This window comes from Canis lupus, chromosome 15, assembly GCF_011100685.1.
Source record: "Canis lupus familiaris isolate Mischka breed German Shepherd chromosome 15, alternate assembly UU_Cfam_GSD_1.0, whole genome shotgun sequence".
NCBI lineage: Eukaryota > Metazoa > Chordata > Mammalia > Carnivora > Canidae > Canis > Canis lupus.
This window is the reverse complement of record NC_049236.1, coordinates 840,248-858,195: the sequence shown is the minus strand read 5'-3', so window position 1 is coordinate 858,195 and position 17,948 is coordinate 840,248. Positions and strand designations below refer to the sequence as shown.

At 34.9% G+C, this 17,948-nt stretch overlaps 1 protein-coding gene across 1 annotated transcript in view; it reads left to right on the top strand.

Annotated features, from left to right (window-relative positions):
* Positions 1–17,407, top strand: part of LOC106559773 — a 37,047-nt gene extending 19,640 nt beyond the window's left edge. The window contains exons 5-9 of the mRNA XM_038557670.1: positions 990–1,143; positions 9,533–9,604; positions 12,708–12,769; positions 14,866–14,981; positions 17,383–17,407. Coding sequence (XP_038413598.1) covers positions 990–1,143; positions 9,533–9,604; positions 12,708–12,769 — 288 coding nt within the window. The 3' untranslated portion in view covers positions 14,866–14,981; positions 17,383–17,407. The remainder of the gene's footprint in view (positions 1–989; positions 1,144–9,532; positions 9,605–12,707; positions 12,770–14,865; positions 14,982–17,382) is intronic.
* Positions 17,408–17,948: the final 541 nt, after the last annotated feature.

The following is a 17,948-nucleotide window of genomic DNA, read 5'->3' as shown; positions in this document are numbered from 1 at the left end:
TTTTAAGTATAATCAATTCTCCTCATAGAATTAAATTTTCTAATCTGGGGAAATGTTATTAAGTGCTAAATCCAGTAAATAAACTATGTGCTAGAAATTTAACTGCAGGAAATAACCCAAGATAAATGTATATGGATAAAAGTATATCATAGTATTATTTTAAATAGCAAAAATTGGAAACTACCAAATATTTAAATAATTATATAAATCATATTACACCTACTTTGGAACATTATATAGCTTTTAAAAATTATCATTACAAAATCTGTACAGTTATTTGGGTAAATGTTTCTCATATAATGTTAAATGAAAAAGACAGAAACATGTATATAGATTGGGATTATGACTACATAAAAAATGTATATAAATAAAAAATACTGCAGGGATATATACCAATATCCTAGAAGTGATTTTGTTATGTAGATGGTATTTTGGTTGTCTTTCAGAAATAGTTGTATGATGTTTATATAAATAATACATATTTTAGGGATCAAAAGTAAGGTATAATTGAGACTGAATTTCTTAGCTTTTAAAATACTTTGAAAATAATTGCAGAAAAGGAGCTATAAACATTTGAGTGTGTTCATATCTTGAAATTAAATGTGAAAACATTTTATAAACTGTATTTAATGGACCATATACATAAGGATTTTTTTCTCTCTTTTTTGCCAGATGATACTCATTTTTATGATAAAATTTCTATTTTTTATAATCATATAATCATAAACTCTTATTTTTTTAATCATAAACTCTTAGATATTAAGTTGAACTATATGAAGTTGTATGTTCATAGGTAAAAAATCAAGTATCAATTTTATATTTCAACTTAAAAGAAATACATATAAATGAAATATTGTTTGCTACTTTTCTTTATTAGCTTTCAAATGCTTGTAGGAAATAGTACAGTGTTATAAAAATACATTTAATTTTTGTTTTAAAAAATTATTTTAGTTTTTGTTAGTTTAAAACTAATAATAGTTTTATTTCAGTCCCATAGTGAAGACCTGGAAAAAGCTAAAATTTCACAAACCTGCCTGGAGAGGAATGCAAAACAAGTAGCAGAGAGGTTAGGGATGGCCCAGGAAGAGATCCAAAGGCTCACTGATGAACTAAAAAGGAAGGAGAAAGAACAGAGTAAATTAGGTAAGCTGTGGTTGCAGATGAACATTTCTGATGATGTTTTCAATGTAATTGATATTTTCTCAGGGTGGAACATGAGTGCATTGGAAAAAAAATCTTCTAAGACAAACACATAGAAGTTTGATAAATGGCTTCTTTTTGTACACTGTCTACAAATTTTTACTGAAGCGTAAGCATAACATACCTACCAAAATATGCACAACTCCTAAGTGTGCACCATGTGGTCCAAGAAGCTCCCAGCATTCCAGAGCCCCCTTTGTTTCTTCTTTCTAGGTCTACACCCTCTCTCCCATCCAAAAGTAACCACTATCCTGACTTTTAATACTGTTTCTGAGTTTTGACTGCAGGTAATATGCATTTTTAAATTTAGTTTGTTTCTCATGTTCAGTCTTATGTCCATGAGATTCACTCTGTTGTTGCATGTAGCAGCACTTTGTTCACTTATGCTGGTTGTATAATATTCCACTGAATAAACATATAGTTTACTTTATCTAGCCATTCTACTGTTGGTGAGCATTTATGTTGCTTCCAGCTGTGCTCTGTTATGAATAGTGCTATGGATGTTCTTGGACTTACCAACACATTTCTGATTGTGATATACTAATTATTGGATTGAATGGTTATGTGTATAACCTACTTTGGTAGATAACTGTTATACTGTCTTCCAAAGAGTTGTATTAATTTAAACTCTGCTCAGCTGTATAGGAGACTGGTTACTCTACATTTCTTGTCAGTATTTGGTATTGTCAGTCTTACTAACTTTGACTTTTCCGATAAATGTGTAGTGGTATGTAATTATGGCTTTAATTTGCATTTCCCTGATGGCTGATGAAGTTGAAAACCCTGTCATAATTTGTTGTTACTGTTGTTGTTGCTCATCTAGATATATTCTTTTGTGAAGTACCTGCTTAAGTCTTATATATATTTTTCCATTGGGTTGTATTTTTTATTAATTTGTAAAAATTCTTTATATATTCCTGGGGCAGCTGGCTGGTTCAATCCATAGAGCATGTGACTTTTGATCTTGGGATCGTGAGTTCAAGCTCCACAATGGGCGTAGAGACTACTTAGTAGCAAAAGAACAAAAGAAATTTAAAAAAATTCTTTTATATATTCTGGATATGAGCCTTTTGTTGGTTATAAATGTTACATTGGGGTTTTTTCCATATAGAAATGTTAATATTTTTCAAGTTGGGTTTAGCAGAGTTATTATTCTGTATGGCTTCTGGGTTTTCATGTGTAAAAGCCTTTTCTATATCATTACAAGGTTTTTGAAAGTATTCATCCCTTTAGTGTTTTATTGCGCTTTCATGGTTTCATTGTTATATTTCAGTCTTCACTTTATCAATAATTTATTTTAGCATAAAGTTTAAACTTTTATCCCCCTTTTATATTTATAATTTACAATGACTAAGAAATTAGGTCAATTTTCAAATGCAGTATATAAGTTACTTTAGGATTGTATCTTTAAAGTGTTAAATGTTAAAACAATAATGATTCTGCTGACTTGATTATGGTTTAAAAACGAAGAATATCAGAGAGGTTGGGATTTTGTTAGGAATGTGTTTTAAACAGTGTACACAAAGGAATTTTTGGAATATGGAATTGTTCTATAATAGGGTTTGTGATTATACCACTATATATATTTGTCAAAATTCACTGTCCACCTGAAAGGATGAATTTTTACTGTATGCAAGCTCTACACCCAACTTTTTAAAAAGTGAAAGAAATTTGGCTTTGTGAATATGATGAAAAGCAGTCTTTGCTACTTGTAATATGGAAGGAGAAAGGAAAAGCAGGACACTCATTCCTCTTAGTTACATTTGGACACAACAGAATACCATCACATGGCACCCTGTTCTATAACCAGTTGGCTGGTCTCATAGATCCTAAACTATTAACTGAACGCTGTCTCTCTACAGTCAGTATACTGGGGGACTGTTGGGAAGTTAAATTATCAAGTCCTTTAAAAATATATGTACTATCAAAAAGAATAAAAATAAAACAAAATAAAATATTAGTACCAGTGTGTGCCCTATGTATAAAATTCTTGACTTCTCAGTTTATAAGTCAATGTATTTCTAGGTAACTGTGTTACATGACAATGTTTACCAAGTATTAGTCTACTTACAACAAATTTATTTATTTATTTATTTATTTATTTATTTATTTATTTATAAAGATTTTATTTATTTATTTGAAAGAGAGAGAGCGTGAGGGAGAGGAGAGGCCAAGGGAAAGGGAGAAGCAAACTCCCCACTGAGCAGGGAATCTGACATGGGGCTCAATCCTAGGACCCCAAGATCATGACCTGAGCCAAAGGCACAACCGACTGAGCCACCCAGGTACCGCCAAACTGACTCTTTTAAATGAAGTACTCTATTTTAGTTTATTTTCTATCTCTCTCTATATCACATCCAAAAATTTGGATGAGAATGAAAAACTCTGGATAGTAACAAAGATATTTATTCAGAATAAAACAGAATTCATGTGAGATATTTAGAGTATTCTTCAATAAACAAATTGAAATAAAAAGATGAATTTTTTAAAATTTAAGGGAATTAATAACCAAATATAACATGTGGCCTTTATTGGATCCTGATTCAAACACATTTGTAACATTGGTGAAAAAATTGGAAATGTGAGTATGTACTGGATATGTAAGGAATTGTTAAATTTCCCTAACCACATGTGAAGTTTATGTTTAAAAAGAGTTCTTATCTTGTAATTTAACTATAAAGTAAAATAATGAGCAACACTAAAAAAAAAAAGATTTCTTATCTTTTAGAGATATATAGTGAAATATTTATGATGAGTGATATGGTTTCTGGGATTTGCTTTATAAAGTGTCCTACATCAACCTACACAAAAATTGACTGCAAAGCTAAATAAGAGTTAAAACTATAAACCTCTTAGAAGAAAACAGAGTAAATAAATCTTCATGATCTTGGATTAGGCAATAATATATTAGTTCAGCACCAAAAGCAAAGGTGGTAAGAGAAAAACTAATAAACTGGACTTAATAAAAATTTGAAATTTCTGTATTTCAAAAGACAACATCAAGAAAATGAAAAGACAACTTCCTAGACTGGAAGCAAATATTTGCAAATCATATGTTTGATACAGAACTTATATTTAGAATATGTAAAGAATTCCTATACTCCAATAATAAAAAGAAAGTATGATTTTAAAATGAGTAGACATTTCTCTGGAGAAGATATATGAATGGCCAGTAGGCACATAGAAGATGCTCAACATCATTAGTCATTAGGAAAGTGCAAATTAAAACCACAATAAGATACCACACACAATCACTAGAATAAATAGCTAATAAAAAAAGACAATGACAAGTGTTAGTAAGAATGTGGAGAAATTAAAACCTTCATATAGTGCTGATGGCAATGTAAAATGATACAGATACTGGAAAATAATTTTGAAATTTCTCAGGATTTTAAATGTAGACTTATCATGAAGCCCATCAATTTAACTCTTACGTATCTACCCAAGAGAACTGAAAACATGTGTCCACACAAAGACTTATATGTGAATGTTCCAAGCACTATTATTTACAATAGCCAAAAGGAAGAAATGACCCAAATGTTTATCAATTGATGAATGGATAAACAAAATGTGATATATTCACTTTGTGTAGGAAATAGTTAACAGAAAAAACTTGATGCTGCTATCCTTAGAAAGGCATGCTTGAAGGTCAGTCCTTGGATAACATCTGGGAACTTGAATTTTGGGAAGGTTCTCACCATTCCCTAACTGGTAATAGTGGCTCACTGTGCCTTAATGTTTGTACAAACTATGTGGCTTACACTTACTTATTTAGGGTTCCTGGATCCCAATTTTAATGTGGAAGAGGGAGGTGTCTCTCATTACGACCAAGCAGTTCTTGGACATCAGTTGGGTGTCCTACAATTCAACTTAATTCTAACACTATTTTCCATTAATTCTAACACTGTTCACCTGGATATAGTGTTGGATTCTACAGATTAAGGCTCAGTTTTGTTTTGTTTTGTTTTGAAGAGAGAGAGAAAGCATGTGCCTGCAAGGGGCAGGGGAGGAGAGAAAAGGAGAGAGAGAATCCTAAGCTGAGCATGGAGCCCCACCCAGGGCTTGATCTCACCCCAAGATCATGAGCTGAGCCAAAATCAAGAGTTGGACGCTTAACCAACTGAGCCACCCAGGTGCCCTCCTCTTTTTTTTTTTTTTTTTGAAAAGATTGCGCAGATTAAGGCTCAGTCTTATAAGACTGCTCCCCACCTCCTCAGATGCCAGTTGCAAGCCTAGGGTATCACCTGTGTGCTTCTGCCAACTGGGTGTAGATTGGAAGTTCTTTATTTATTTATTTATTTATTTATTTATTTATTTATTTATTTTTAGATCAGAAGTTCTAATTACCCCTCCTTGGGTTCAATTAATTTGCTAGTGACTAACAGAACTCAGAAATTCTAACATTTTGTCACAAGGTTACTGGTTTGTTATAAAAGAATACAAATCAGGAATAGCCAGATAGAAGGGGATGCCCCTCTGAGTGCACCATCCTCCCCAAATCTCCATGTGTTCACCAATCCAGAAGCTCTCCAAACCCTCTCCTGGGTTTTTATGGGGGCTTCATTACATAGACATGGTTGATTAAATTATTGGCTATAGGTAATTGATTCAACCTCCAGCTCCTCTCCTGTCCCTGGAGGTCAGAGGATAATTGGAAGTTCCAACCCTTTGTTTGATTTTTATTTTATTTGTTTAAAGATTCCATCCATTTATTTTACACACACACACACACAAACACACACACACAGAGGAGAGAGAGAGAGAGAGAGAGAGAGAAAGCGCAAGCACAAGCAGGGGGAAAGGCAGAGGGAGAGGGAGAAGCAGGCTCCCCACCGAGCAGAAGCCCAACGTGGGACTTAATCCCAGGACCCTGGGATCATGACTTGAACCAAAGGCAGATGCTTAACTGATTGAGCCACCAAGTTCAACCCTTTAATCGCATGGTTGGTTCTTCTGGAAACCAGCCTCTGTTGTTAAGCGTGGTCCAGGAGTCACCTCATTAACATAAGATGCCTTTATCACTTTCATCACCTAAGAAATTCCAAGGGTTTTAGGATCTCTGTGCCAGAAATGGATTGAAAACAAGACCAAATACATATTTCTTATTACAAATCACAGTGCCACAGTGCTGGGCACCTCCTTTCCTTCCAAGAAACTGGAATTTTGGTACTTGATGGGTAGAAGGTGGTATATATGTGACCAGCCCCAAACAAAAATCTTGGGCACTGAGTCTCTAGTGAACTCCTCTGATAAACAACATTTCACACATGCTGGAGAAATTAAGCACATCCAAGAGAAGACTCTTGGGCACGTGAGCCTGATTTCCTCTGGACTTTGCCCCATTTACCTTTTAACTTTGTTGATTTTGTTTTGTATCCTTTTGTTGTAGTAAATCTTAGCTGTGAATATTAGTATATCTTTTGTCCTGTAAGGCAAGTCCTAAGAGTCACCAAACCTGGGAGTGATTTAGGGGACTCCTAATATTCATGCAATGAATACAATTTGCCTATAAAAAAACCAAAATACTTATACTTGCTACAACATGGATGAATCTGAAAAACATAATACTAAGGAAAAAAGTCAGATGCAAAAGGTTATATATTATATGATTCCATTTATGTGAAGTGTCCAGAAAAGGCAAACCTATATAGAGAGAAAGTAGATTAGTGGTTGCCTGGGGCTGAGATCAGGGCCAACTAAATGGTCATGAAGTTTCTTTAGGGGGTGATAAAATGTTCTAAAATCAGATTATGGTGGTGGTTGCACATATGTAAATATACTAAAAGTCACTTAATTGTACACTTAAAATAGGTGAATTTTATGTAAATTGTACCTCAAAAATTATACCTCAATAAAGCTGTTAAAAATATAAGAACTGGAGGAAATAGATATATTAGATAGAAAGCTAAGATGGTCTCCAAGAGCCCCACTTGGTGTAAATATTCTTTTTACCAGTTAATTCAATCAAATACAATATAGATGCTCCTGTGAAGAGCCTTTACAGATGTAGTTAAGGTCCCAAATCAGTTGCCTTTAAGAAAAAGAGATTATCTTGACCTGATCAGATGAGCCCTTAAAAGGGCTTAGTCTTTTCTGGGTGAAAAATACTCAAAGTAGGAGAAGGATTCAACATGAGGGAAATTCTCCTTTGCTGACTTTGAAGATGGAGGAGACCATGTGGCAAAGAATGTTGGTTGCTTCTAAAAGTTGATAGAACTCTGTATATATATGTAATATTTAAGGATGCAAATGAAACAAGATTGGCTATGGCTTAATAATTGTTAAAAGCTGGATGATAGATATAGGTATTTCCTTAACTATTGTATCTACTTTTGTATATGTCTGAAATATTCCATAGTAAAAGAAGTTCTAAAAAATTATCTAGGGTAACCATTAAAGGAATAGACTTAGAAAATTAAACTGTCAAATAATAGAGAGGTCTCCGAAACCTACAACCAACACAGTGTTAGAAATATTACTAGTTTAAGAGAAATAATGGAGAGCTATGATTTTCACATGTCTGCATGAGCATGGCAGGAGAAGCTAACCTGGCAACGTGAGTTAATGCATTTGGTGGTCTCTGATATATTTGAGTTTTGTATATGATATATTTGGCTGTATGTGTTAATGTAAAAATGGGTTGCTGTTGCTTTTTAAGTGGAAATCAAATCAAATGTTTGCAGAACCTCTCGATTACCTCCTCAGGACTTTAATCTTCCATAAAAATTTTATTCTGAAGGATAAATACTGAGCTTCCCAAAGGCCTTTCTGGTTTGGCTCTTGCCTATCTATATGGCTTCATACCCTATATTTCCCGTAATCCTTTGCACTGTAGACCCAAGGAGTATTAAACTACATGTAGTTCCCAGAACATTCAGTGTTCTCTTACTCACTCTCCTTCCAGAGACAAACATATTAGAAAACCATGGTCTTTTTTTTTTTTAAGATTTTTTTTTTTTTAATTCATGAGAAACACAGAGAGAGAGAGGCAGAGATATGGGCAGAGGGAGAAGCAGGCCCTCTGTAAGGAACCCGATACAGGACTCAATCCCAGACACCCGGGATTACACCCTGAGCCAAAGGCAGACACTAAACTACTGAGCCACCCAGGCGTCCCAGAAAACCATTGTCTTAATAAAACAGAAGCTATTCTCACATCTCTGGCATAGCATACTCAAACAGACCTGAGTTCAGATCCCAGCTTTATCATTTACCAATTATGTGACTCTGAGCAAATTGCTTAATTTTTCTGAGCCTCCTTTATCTTATCCATAAAATAGGAATGCTAGTATTTGCTTTGAAGATTTGTTATAATGTTAATATATCTGACACTAGTAGCTGCTGCTGTTGGTAGCAGTGGTAGTAACTATTGTTATGGTCAGGAATATAATTTTAGGTGAATCTAGTAGATCAGACTGGGATTTACTCCAAAGAATTGAGCGTTTGGGGAGTAATAATAAAACATGCACAATTTTGCTGATGTATTTACTTTGTGATTAGGAATGATCTCTTATAAGGGTCATGTTAGCCTCTTACTTCTGAGAGGTTCTTCATCCTGACATAGAAGCCCACCAAACATATCACTGGTAATGACTAGACCCAAGGAAGCAAAGTGATAAAACCTGGATTAGAGAACCCAAATCCAATAGACTCCAGTGCCCCATGTCCTTGCCCTGTACCATTTGGCCATCTTCATATAATTCTTCAATAGTATCAAAAGGTATTTCCTGAAATTTTGTTGTCTTGATGTTTCTAGCAACTACTGGTAAAATTATTTTTTAAAAAAGTTTTGTCTTATTTATTTAGAGCGTGCATGCATGGGGCAGGGGAGGGGCAAAGAGAGAGGGAGGAGGAGAGAGAGAACCTCAAGCAGACCCCCTGCTGTGCTTGGAGCCTGACGTGGGGCTCAGTCTCACAACCTGAGATCATGACCCACGCCAGAATCAAGACTTGGATGCTCAACTGACTGAGCCACCCAGGCACCCCACTACTGGTAGAATTCTAAATATTACTAATTGAAGGAATTAATTTTAAATATTTCTGAGTGTAATTGAAGCTGAGAGTATCATGCTTAAAAAGTTTAGTTGTTCCTATTGTTTATTGTGATCCAAACTCTTCAACATGGACTCAGTTAGGGAAACAGAACTCTTGCGAGACTGCACAATCAGGAATAATGATAGGGTGCAGTGAGAACACTAAGGGGAGTCTGGAAGAGTTTCCTGGAGGTGACATTTTGTGGAAACTCAAAGGACAATCAGCAGAAAGTGAGTTTTCCAAAGAAAGGGAATGCTAATCATTTGCTCCTTACAGAAAGATTTTCTTTTTTCTTTAGATTCTGCACTTGAGAAGGCTCAGCTAGAAATTAAGAAATTGAAAGAAAATTTGACGAAGCTGCAAGAAAATGGTGAGTGATGCATGTTAGCAGATATGATTAATAATACACTAAATAATAACAAGTGTATTATACACAATTTAACATAATGTCTTTAATAATAGTGATAAAGCACTATTGTCACTGTTATTATTTCTACTACTATTACTGCTACTACCACTTATTTCTTACTAAATAGCAGGCATTCTATCTATCAGGCACTTTATATGCATTGACTCTAATCCTCACAATTCCAAATAGTGAGTATTATCATTCCCATTTCTTAGACAAAGAAGCTGAGTTATGGCAAGGTTTAGTGAGTTATCCAATAGCTACACTGAGTATTAATGAATTAAGTAATATAGGGCTGGTATTTGAACCCAAATATATCTAACTCTAAAACCTGTGGTCAACAGAAATAGCACATATTTTACTACTGAGATCAAGACACATTATGATGAATTTAGCAATACTTCATACATACTTGCTCACTGGGAAGCCAATAGGCTTGGAATCCCTGGTGAATTAATCTGACCCTAGCTGAACTATGTAAAAATGCTACCAGATATAAATAATACAATGAACTTTGAGTGTTATAATGGTAGCAACTACAAAAATAATTAAAATCCTTTACTTGTTTTAAATAATTCTAAAACTAGGTTTCCCCAGTGATATTGTGATTTATAATAAGAAATATATATTTGGTCTTTGGCCCTGTTTCTGGCACCAAGCTTCAAAAACCCTTGAAATTTCCTGCAATGGGAGTGATAAAAAATGTCTTTTATTATCTTAAGGAGGGCTTTTGGAAAGCCCCTAGGTTACCAAGGCTGGAAGGGGACAGCCGGTAGAGATTGAGTTCAGTACTAATGGCCAATGACTTCATCAATCATGCCTATGAATGAAGCCTTTGTAAAAATCCCAAAGGACAGGGTCTGGAGAGCTTCTGAGTTGGTGACCACATGGAGATTTGGGGAGAGTGGTGTGCCCAGAGAGGATATGGAAGCTCCTCACGTCTTTCCCTATGCATCTCTTCCATTAGATTATTCTTGAGTTATATCCCTTTATAACAAACCAGAAATCTAGTGGATAAAATGTTTCCCTAAATTCTGTGAGCCCCTCTACCAAATCATTTGAACTAAGATGATTTGCAACCTCTGATTTATAACCGGTCAGTCAGAAGCACAGGTAACAACATGGATTTGTCTTTGGTATCTGAAGTGGTGGGCATTCTTGTGGAACTGAGCTCTTAACCTGTAGAATCTGATGCTGTCTCCAACTAGATAATGCCAGAATTGAGTTGAATTATAGGATACCTGGCTACTGTCCAAGAATTGCCTGGATGTGTGAGGGGAAAAAATCCACACATTATAATTGGTGATTAGAGTTGCTAACCCTCCTTTTCAAAAATATATCAATGCAATTATAAAATGAACACTACTTTCTTAGGAACTGAAAAAAAATAAGAAAACAAAATCAGTAAAGATAAAGACTTAAGGATAGTACCAACCAACATGACCAAATTAATAATTATAGAAAAGTCCATCAGATTACACATACTTTTCAAGTACACATGGAACATTCTCAAGGAAAGGCCATACTGAGCCATCAAACAACTTTCTGTGGAAGAACTACAATCACACAAATTGTGTTCTCTGACCATAATGGAATTGAACTAAGAATCAATAACAGAAGTATGTTTAGACAATCTCCAAATATTTGGAAACCAAACAAGATATTTCTAAATTGCCATGTGATCAAAGAAAAAATTACAAGGGATATTAGAAAATATTTTCCATGAATTAACTTGAATGAAAATGAAAAAAAAAAGCATATCAATATTTGGTAAAAGTAACTAAAACAGTACTTAGATGGGAATTTATATCATTTAATGCTTATACCAGAAATCAAGAAAGGACTCAAAGTGATCTACACTTTCACCTTAAAAACCCAGAATAAGAAGACCAAATTAAATCCACATCAAGTGCAATGAAAGAAGTATTAAAAATAAGACTTGAAGTCAATACAATTAAAGACAGAACCACAAGAGAGTAAATTATGGAACCAAATGTGGTTATTTGGAGGGATCAATAACACTGATAAATTTCTAACTTGATTGATCATGAAAAAAAAAAAAAAAGAGAAGACAACAAATCACCAATATAAGAAATGACAGGAAGAACATTTCTACAGACCAAAAAGATAATAAGAGAATATTTTGAACAACTTTATGTCAATAAATTTGAGGATCCATATGACTTGTGCACATTTCTTCAAAGACAAACTGCCAATCCTCACTCAAGAAGAAATCTGCCGGGCTGCCTGGGTAGCTCAGTCCTTAAGCATCTATCTTTGGCTAGGGTCATGATCCCAGAGTCCTGGGATTGAGCCCCATGTGGGCTCTCTGCTTGGTGAGGAATCTGCTTCTCCCTCTTCTCCTGCTTGTTCTTGCCCTCCTTCTCTCTCTCAAATAAATAATTAAATCTTAAAAGAAAAAAAAAAAAGAAGAAGAAATCTGCCAAAGGAAATAAATTTGTAGATAAAAATCTTCCCATGAAGAAAACTCTAGGCTCAGATGTCTAAGAAAAATTTTTTTTCTGAGAAAATTTTTAAGGATAAATGATATCGATTTTACATAAAGTCTTCCAGAATACTTTCCAGCTTTTAAGTGGTCAGCATTACCCTGATATCAAAACCAGACAAAAATACTACACTATCACTAATGACTATAGAAGAACTTGTAAAAGTACAGAGAGAAAGGAAAACTTTTGGGGTAGCAAAATTAAGTTGTGTTTATCCACAGTGGATTGGCTAACTAAATGACTGTGCGTCTATGAATAAGAAGGATGTAGATCTATGTGCACAGACATGAATAGATGTCTATGATATATTATCAAGTTAAAAAAAGCAAGCTGTAGAGTAATATATGTAGTATAATGTTATTTTAGTTTTTATTTTTTGGATGTGTGTGTCTGTGTGTATGCCCATAGGATGGCTATGAAGTGGTACACATTAATGTATGACAGTGAAGACACTGGAATAATTTTGTATAAGTTGTAAATAGCTGCTACCCTGAGTCTTTCAGCTGTCTACCATCTACCTCAACTATCTGAGTCCTTCCAACCCCTTGTCTTCCCAGGCATTAAAGGGATAATACTTGGCAGTTCTCTAGAACTCTACTCCAGAGCTACGTTCTTATAGGTGAGGACCCATACTTTAGCAGTTGATAAATACTTTTAATACAACCCTTGTCTGTATATGCATATAAAATATTTTGATGAATATTTACTAAGTATTAATATTATTTTGGGTCATCTAACCCTTTGAGTAAGGGTTAGATGAGAATATTCACTTGAAGATAACTGTACAGTTTTACTTTTAAACAAAAAGCCTATATTCATTTGTGATCAGCAAAACATATTGCATTTAAAAACAAGCCATTATTTGGGATGCCTGGGTGGTGGAGTTGGTTAAGTGTCCAACTCTTGGGTTCGGCTCAGGCCTGATCTCAGTGTCATAAGACTGAGCCCTAAAAAAAAAAAAAAAAAAAGACTGAGCCCTGAGTCAGGCTCCCGTACTTAGTGTGGAGTCTGCTTGGGTTTCTCTTCCTTCCCCCTCTGGTCCATTCTCTCTCTCTCTCTCTCTCTCTCTCTCTCAAATAAATAAATAAACCTTTAAAACAAGCCATTATTCAACTGCATTTTTAAGATTTATGAAAATTAAAATTCTGGTAACATTCAGTGTGGAGAAATGGGCAGAATGTAACTTTGTGCAATCTTTTTAAGGAGTGATTTGGCAATATCTATTAAATTTTCTAAATGCACATATCCTCTGATCCAGCTTTCCCATTTCTGGGAATTTGTTTTTTGGAAATAATTTCATAAGTGCCTAAAGATTGATGAACAAGGATAATGATTTTAGAATTATTTATAAGAGTAAAGCGTCAGCAATGCACCTGAATCTTCTTCAGTAGGGGAAAAGTGACACACATGATGACACATTTGGACAATGGTGCATTGTACAGAACAAAATGAGAGACTGGATGAAGATTTATAGTTAATAAGTGGTATATGAATAAGATGGACTAAAGAGTAGAGAGAAACAAATTATCGATATGACAGATGGCATCGCCAAAATATATATTGAGCAAAAGAAGCCTGACATGAAAAATACATATATTAAGATTCCATTTGTAGGAAAAGCAAAATCCAGTAAAACTAATCTAAAAATAGTTGCAAATGAGAAATGGATGGCTTTATAAGGATTGTGCTGTAAAGACATCCATGACATGTTCACAAGTGGTGAATTTGCAGACAGATTATGTAGCATTGTTTAAATCTTTAAATATTGCACAGGCCAAAAACCAAATGTCTCTGTCTTTGCCTCTGCCTGTCTCTCTCACTCTAAATCCACACCCACTCACACATAGATAGGGTGGGATTGTGAATAATTTTTCCCCCTTTTTGGTACGTTTTCAGAATTTTTCAAATTAAAAAAATACTAAGGGAGAAAAGTAGATGGGAAGAGGAAAACTAAAAATAAAGAAAGAACATGAAGAATAATTAATACAAAACAAGTGATGAAGAAGGAAAACAAAAGAGAATTTAAGGCAACAGAAGAAAAATAAGAAATATGAGTGGAAGTGGCTCAAAGAAACAGCTACAAATTTAGGAAAGTCTCAGGCAGCAAGTTTGCAATATTGAAACTGATGAAAGCTGGAAAGAGCAGGTCTTAACATGAGGTGCTAAACTCAGAGGGAACTACCATTTTATGGGCTGTGGTGGAGGCAGAAAGATGATTTTGATGCATGAACTTGATTTAGCTAGGAAAATCTGGCTGTCCACGGCTCGTGGCTCATCACTTGTCATCTGTGGGGCCTTACTGTTGCTAAGTAGAAGAGAAGAGTCTAGGAGTAATATGTGATATGTAAGAGAGGACCACAAGCAAGATAGGAAGTTGATTTTCTCGATTGTTTAACTTTTAGGAGGTAGGCTCCACGGCTTTAAAAGTACAATTCCCTAAAGAACCTCTGTTGCTGGAAATCCTATTCTCAAAAAAATCCAGCTCATTAGTCTAGTGTGAGAAATAAAAAAGTTCTTTTCTGTTTCAATAGGTTGTTAGAATATTCTAGGGCTGGACTTGAGAGCATAGCAGCTCTCCTGTGCAGAGATCCACATATGCAGAAACATGGTAGGACTGACAAGAAGCCAGGAAATAGTACTTCCTTAGTTTTAAAGTTAGTACCTCAAATCAAAACTTTGATCCAGTCGAACCAACTGTGTTCTGTTCTATTTTAGATTCAGTTGACCTACAGAAAGCAAAGGAACATAATCAGAGACTAGATGAGGAAATTCTGGCTTTAAGGAATCGGGTTCGATCACTTGACTCAGAAAAGAAAATGCTTGGAGAAGTGGTAAGTTGTTCAATGTAATTTTTCTTAGAATTTATTTAAATGTGTTTATAATAACAATCAGCAGCTAGAGCACTGTATACATATGATTACTGAGGACCAATCCTGGTGCCTATCATATCCCAGATAGATGCCATACTCTGACCTAGATGCAGTCTATCAGTATTTATGTTTTATACATTTTAACTACCCATGCTAAACAGTAATGTTAATGCTATTATGTCAGTTTAGGATCTTTTCTTTTTAATAAGGATTTAGGTAATAGTTTATACTTAATTTACCAAATAGAAATTATTTCTCTATTTTATTGGATAAGTTTGAGTTGTGTCACATTTTTTAATTATTTCTTTTTCATCCTCTATTGATTTTTAATGTGTACTTCCAAGTTCTGGATATATGTCTCTTCAATTTTAGTGGGTTTTGGGGTGCCTGGGTGGCTCAGCGGTTTAGTGCCTGCCTTTGGCCCAGGGCGTGATCCTGGAGTCCCAGGATCGAGTCCTGCATTGGGATTCCTGTATGGAACCTGCTTCTCCCTCTGCCTGTGTCTCTGCTTCTCTCTCTGAATAAATAAAAAAATCTTAAAAACATTTTTAATGGGTTTTTAAAAAGATTTTATTTGAGAGAGAGACAGAGATAGCAACAAAAAGCACAAGCAGGGAGGAGAGGGTGAAACAGACTCCCTATTCAGTAGGGAGCCCCATGTGGGGCTCGATCCCAGGACCTTGGGATCATGACCTGACCCAAAGGCAAATGCTTAACCAACTGAGCCACCCAGTTGCCCCCGATTTTAGTTTATTTTCATTTTACAGTTATATCTCTAGTGTCTCACACAACACCTGGCATATACTAAGTGCTCACAATATACTTGTTGCAAGAATGGATAAAAGTACTCATTAGGAAATGAACTAGGGGTGGTGGAAGGGGAGGAGGTAGGGGATGGGGGTGACTGGGTGACGGGTACTGAGGGGGGCACTTGATGGGATGAGCACTGGGTGTTATTCTATATGTTGGCAAATTGAACACCAATAAAAAAATAAATTTATAAAAAAAAAAGTACCCATTAGGATGGCTCTTATCAAAACAATAGAAAATGACAAGTAATATGGCAATTGACAAGTTGATGGTAATATGGAGAAATTGGAACCCATGTGCATTGTTGTTGAGAATGAAAAATTATGCTGCAGTCACTATAGGAACCAGCATGGCATTTTCTTTAAAAAGTAAATATAGAATTACCATTTAATTGAGCAATTCTGCTTTTGAGTATATACCCAAAGAATTGAAAGCAGGGACTTGAACAGATACTTGCACACTCATGTTCATAGCAGTGTTATCCATGACAGCCAAAAGTTTGAAGCAATTCAAGTATCCCTTGTTGGATAAATAGATAAATAGAATGTGGAATATACAATAGAATATTATTCAGCCTTAAATAGGAAGGAAATTCTTTTTTAAAAAATATTGTATTTATTTATTCATGAGAGACACAGAGAGAGAGGCAGAGACATAGGCAGAGGGAGAAGCAGGCTCCATTCAGGGAACCTGATGTGGAACTTGACCCCAGGACTCCAGGATCACGCACGCCCTAAGCCAAAGGCAGATGCTCAACTGTGGAGCCACCCAGGCAACCCAATAGGAAGGAAATTCTATTCTATGCTACAACATGGATAAGATTTGAAGACATTATGTTAATTGAAATGTAAGTCACAAAAGGAAAAATAGTGTATGATTCCCCTTATGTGAGGTACTTAGAGTAGTCAAAATCATACAGACAGAAAGTAGATTGGTTGTTTGGGACTGCGGGGAGAGGACAGGATAGGGAGTTCTTCAATGGGCATAGAATTTCAGTCTTGCAAGATGAAAAGAATTTTGGAGATTTATGGTGGTGATGGTTGCATAATAATTAGAAGGTACTTAATAGTACTGAACTGTGCACTTAAAAATGGTCAGCATGGTAGATTTTGTATTATTTGTTTTTTTTTTCATTTTTAAAACACCATCATAAAAAGAATGAACAACTGTTCAAGTTGTCTTAGTCTTTGTGCATTTACATATTTAATACATATATGTACATATTAAGTATATTATAAGTAATATAAGCTATATAATAAGTTATTATAATAATACTTAAAATATACTTAATACATGCACATACATATATATACATACATGATAAAACTCAAGAAGAGTAAATTCTGAACAGTGTTACTTCTGGAAAGGGAAATGGGATTGTGGGGTAAGATTATGTGAAAGAAATTTTCAATTTTTATTCTCTATACCTATGTGTATAGTTTGAAATGTTTTCATAAGGGATGTATTCAGTATTCCTTGTATCTTTTAAAAACAAAGCAGACCACCTCCCCAAACCCCATATTCTCATATTCAAAATGCTTTTGTATTTGAGGTTGAAAAACTTAAAGGAGAGATTCATGAATCTCAAGAGAATAAGCAACTTGGAAACCACTCCCCTGGGAAAACTGTGGACACCAAACAGAGAGAACAGGTATTGTAAAGTCTATTCATTCTGATTTTGAATTTTGAAGCAAGTCGCATTTTTCTAAAATACACCAGTGTGATTGTACTGATCATTTGCTACTCTCCTCTTGCTGTCTGTCTTTCTTTATTGCTTGGCCAATTAGAATGGAGGAAGAAATTGGGGAGCAGAGGATGTGTTTCTGTTAAAATCTTCCTCACAGGGAAAATTTATATGAAGAATGTAATGGACTATTTTCTTTTTTAAAGGAAAAAAAAAGGAATCTTACAAAGATACAACCAATTTCAGCATTTTTAATAATCAAAATGAAATTGATTTATAGAATCAACAATGGTGGGGTAGTAGGTAGTTGGAGTCACACTGAAAGAAATAAACTATGGTGAAGAACCAGAAGGGCTTAGATGCTGTGCACCATGTCTCATCTTTTCAGCATGATCAGCCTCTGAAGTGGTGGGCAAAGTGATCAAACGCAAGCT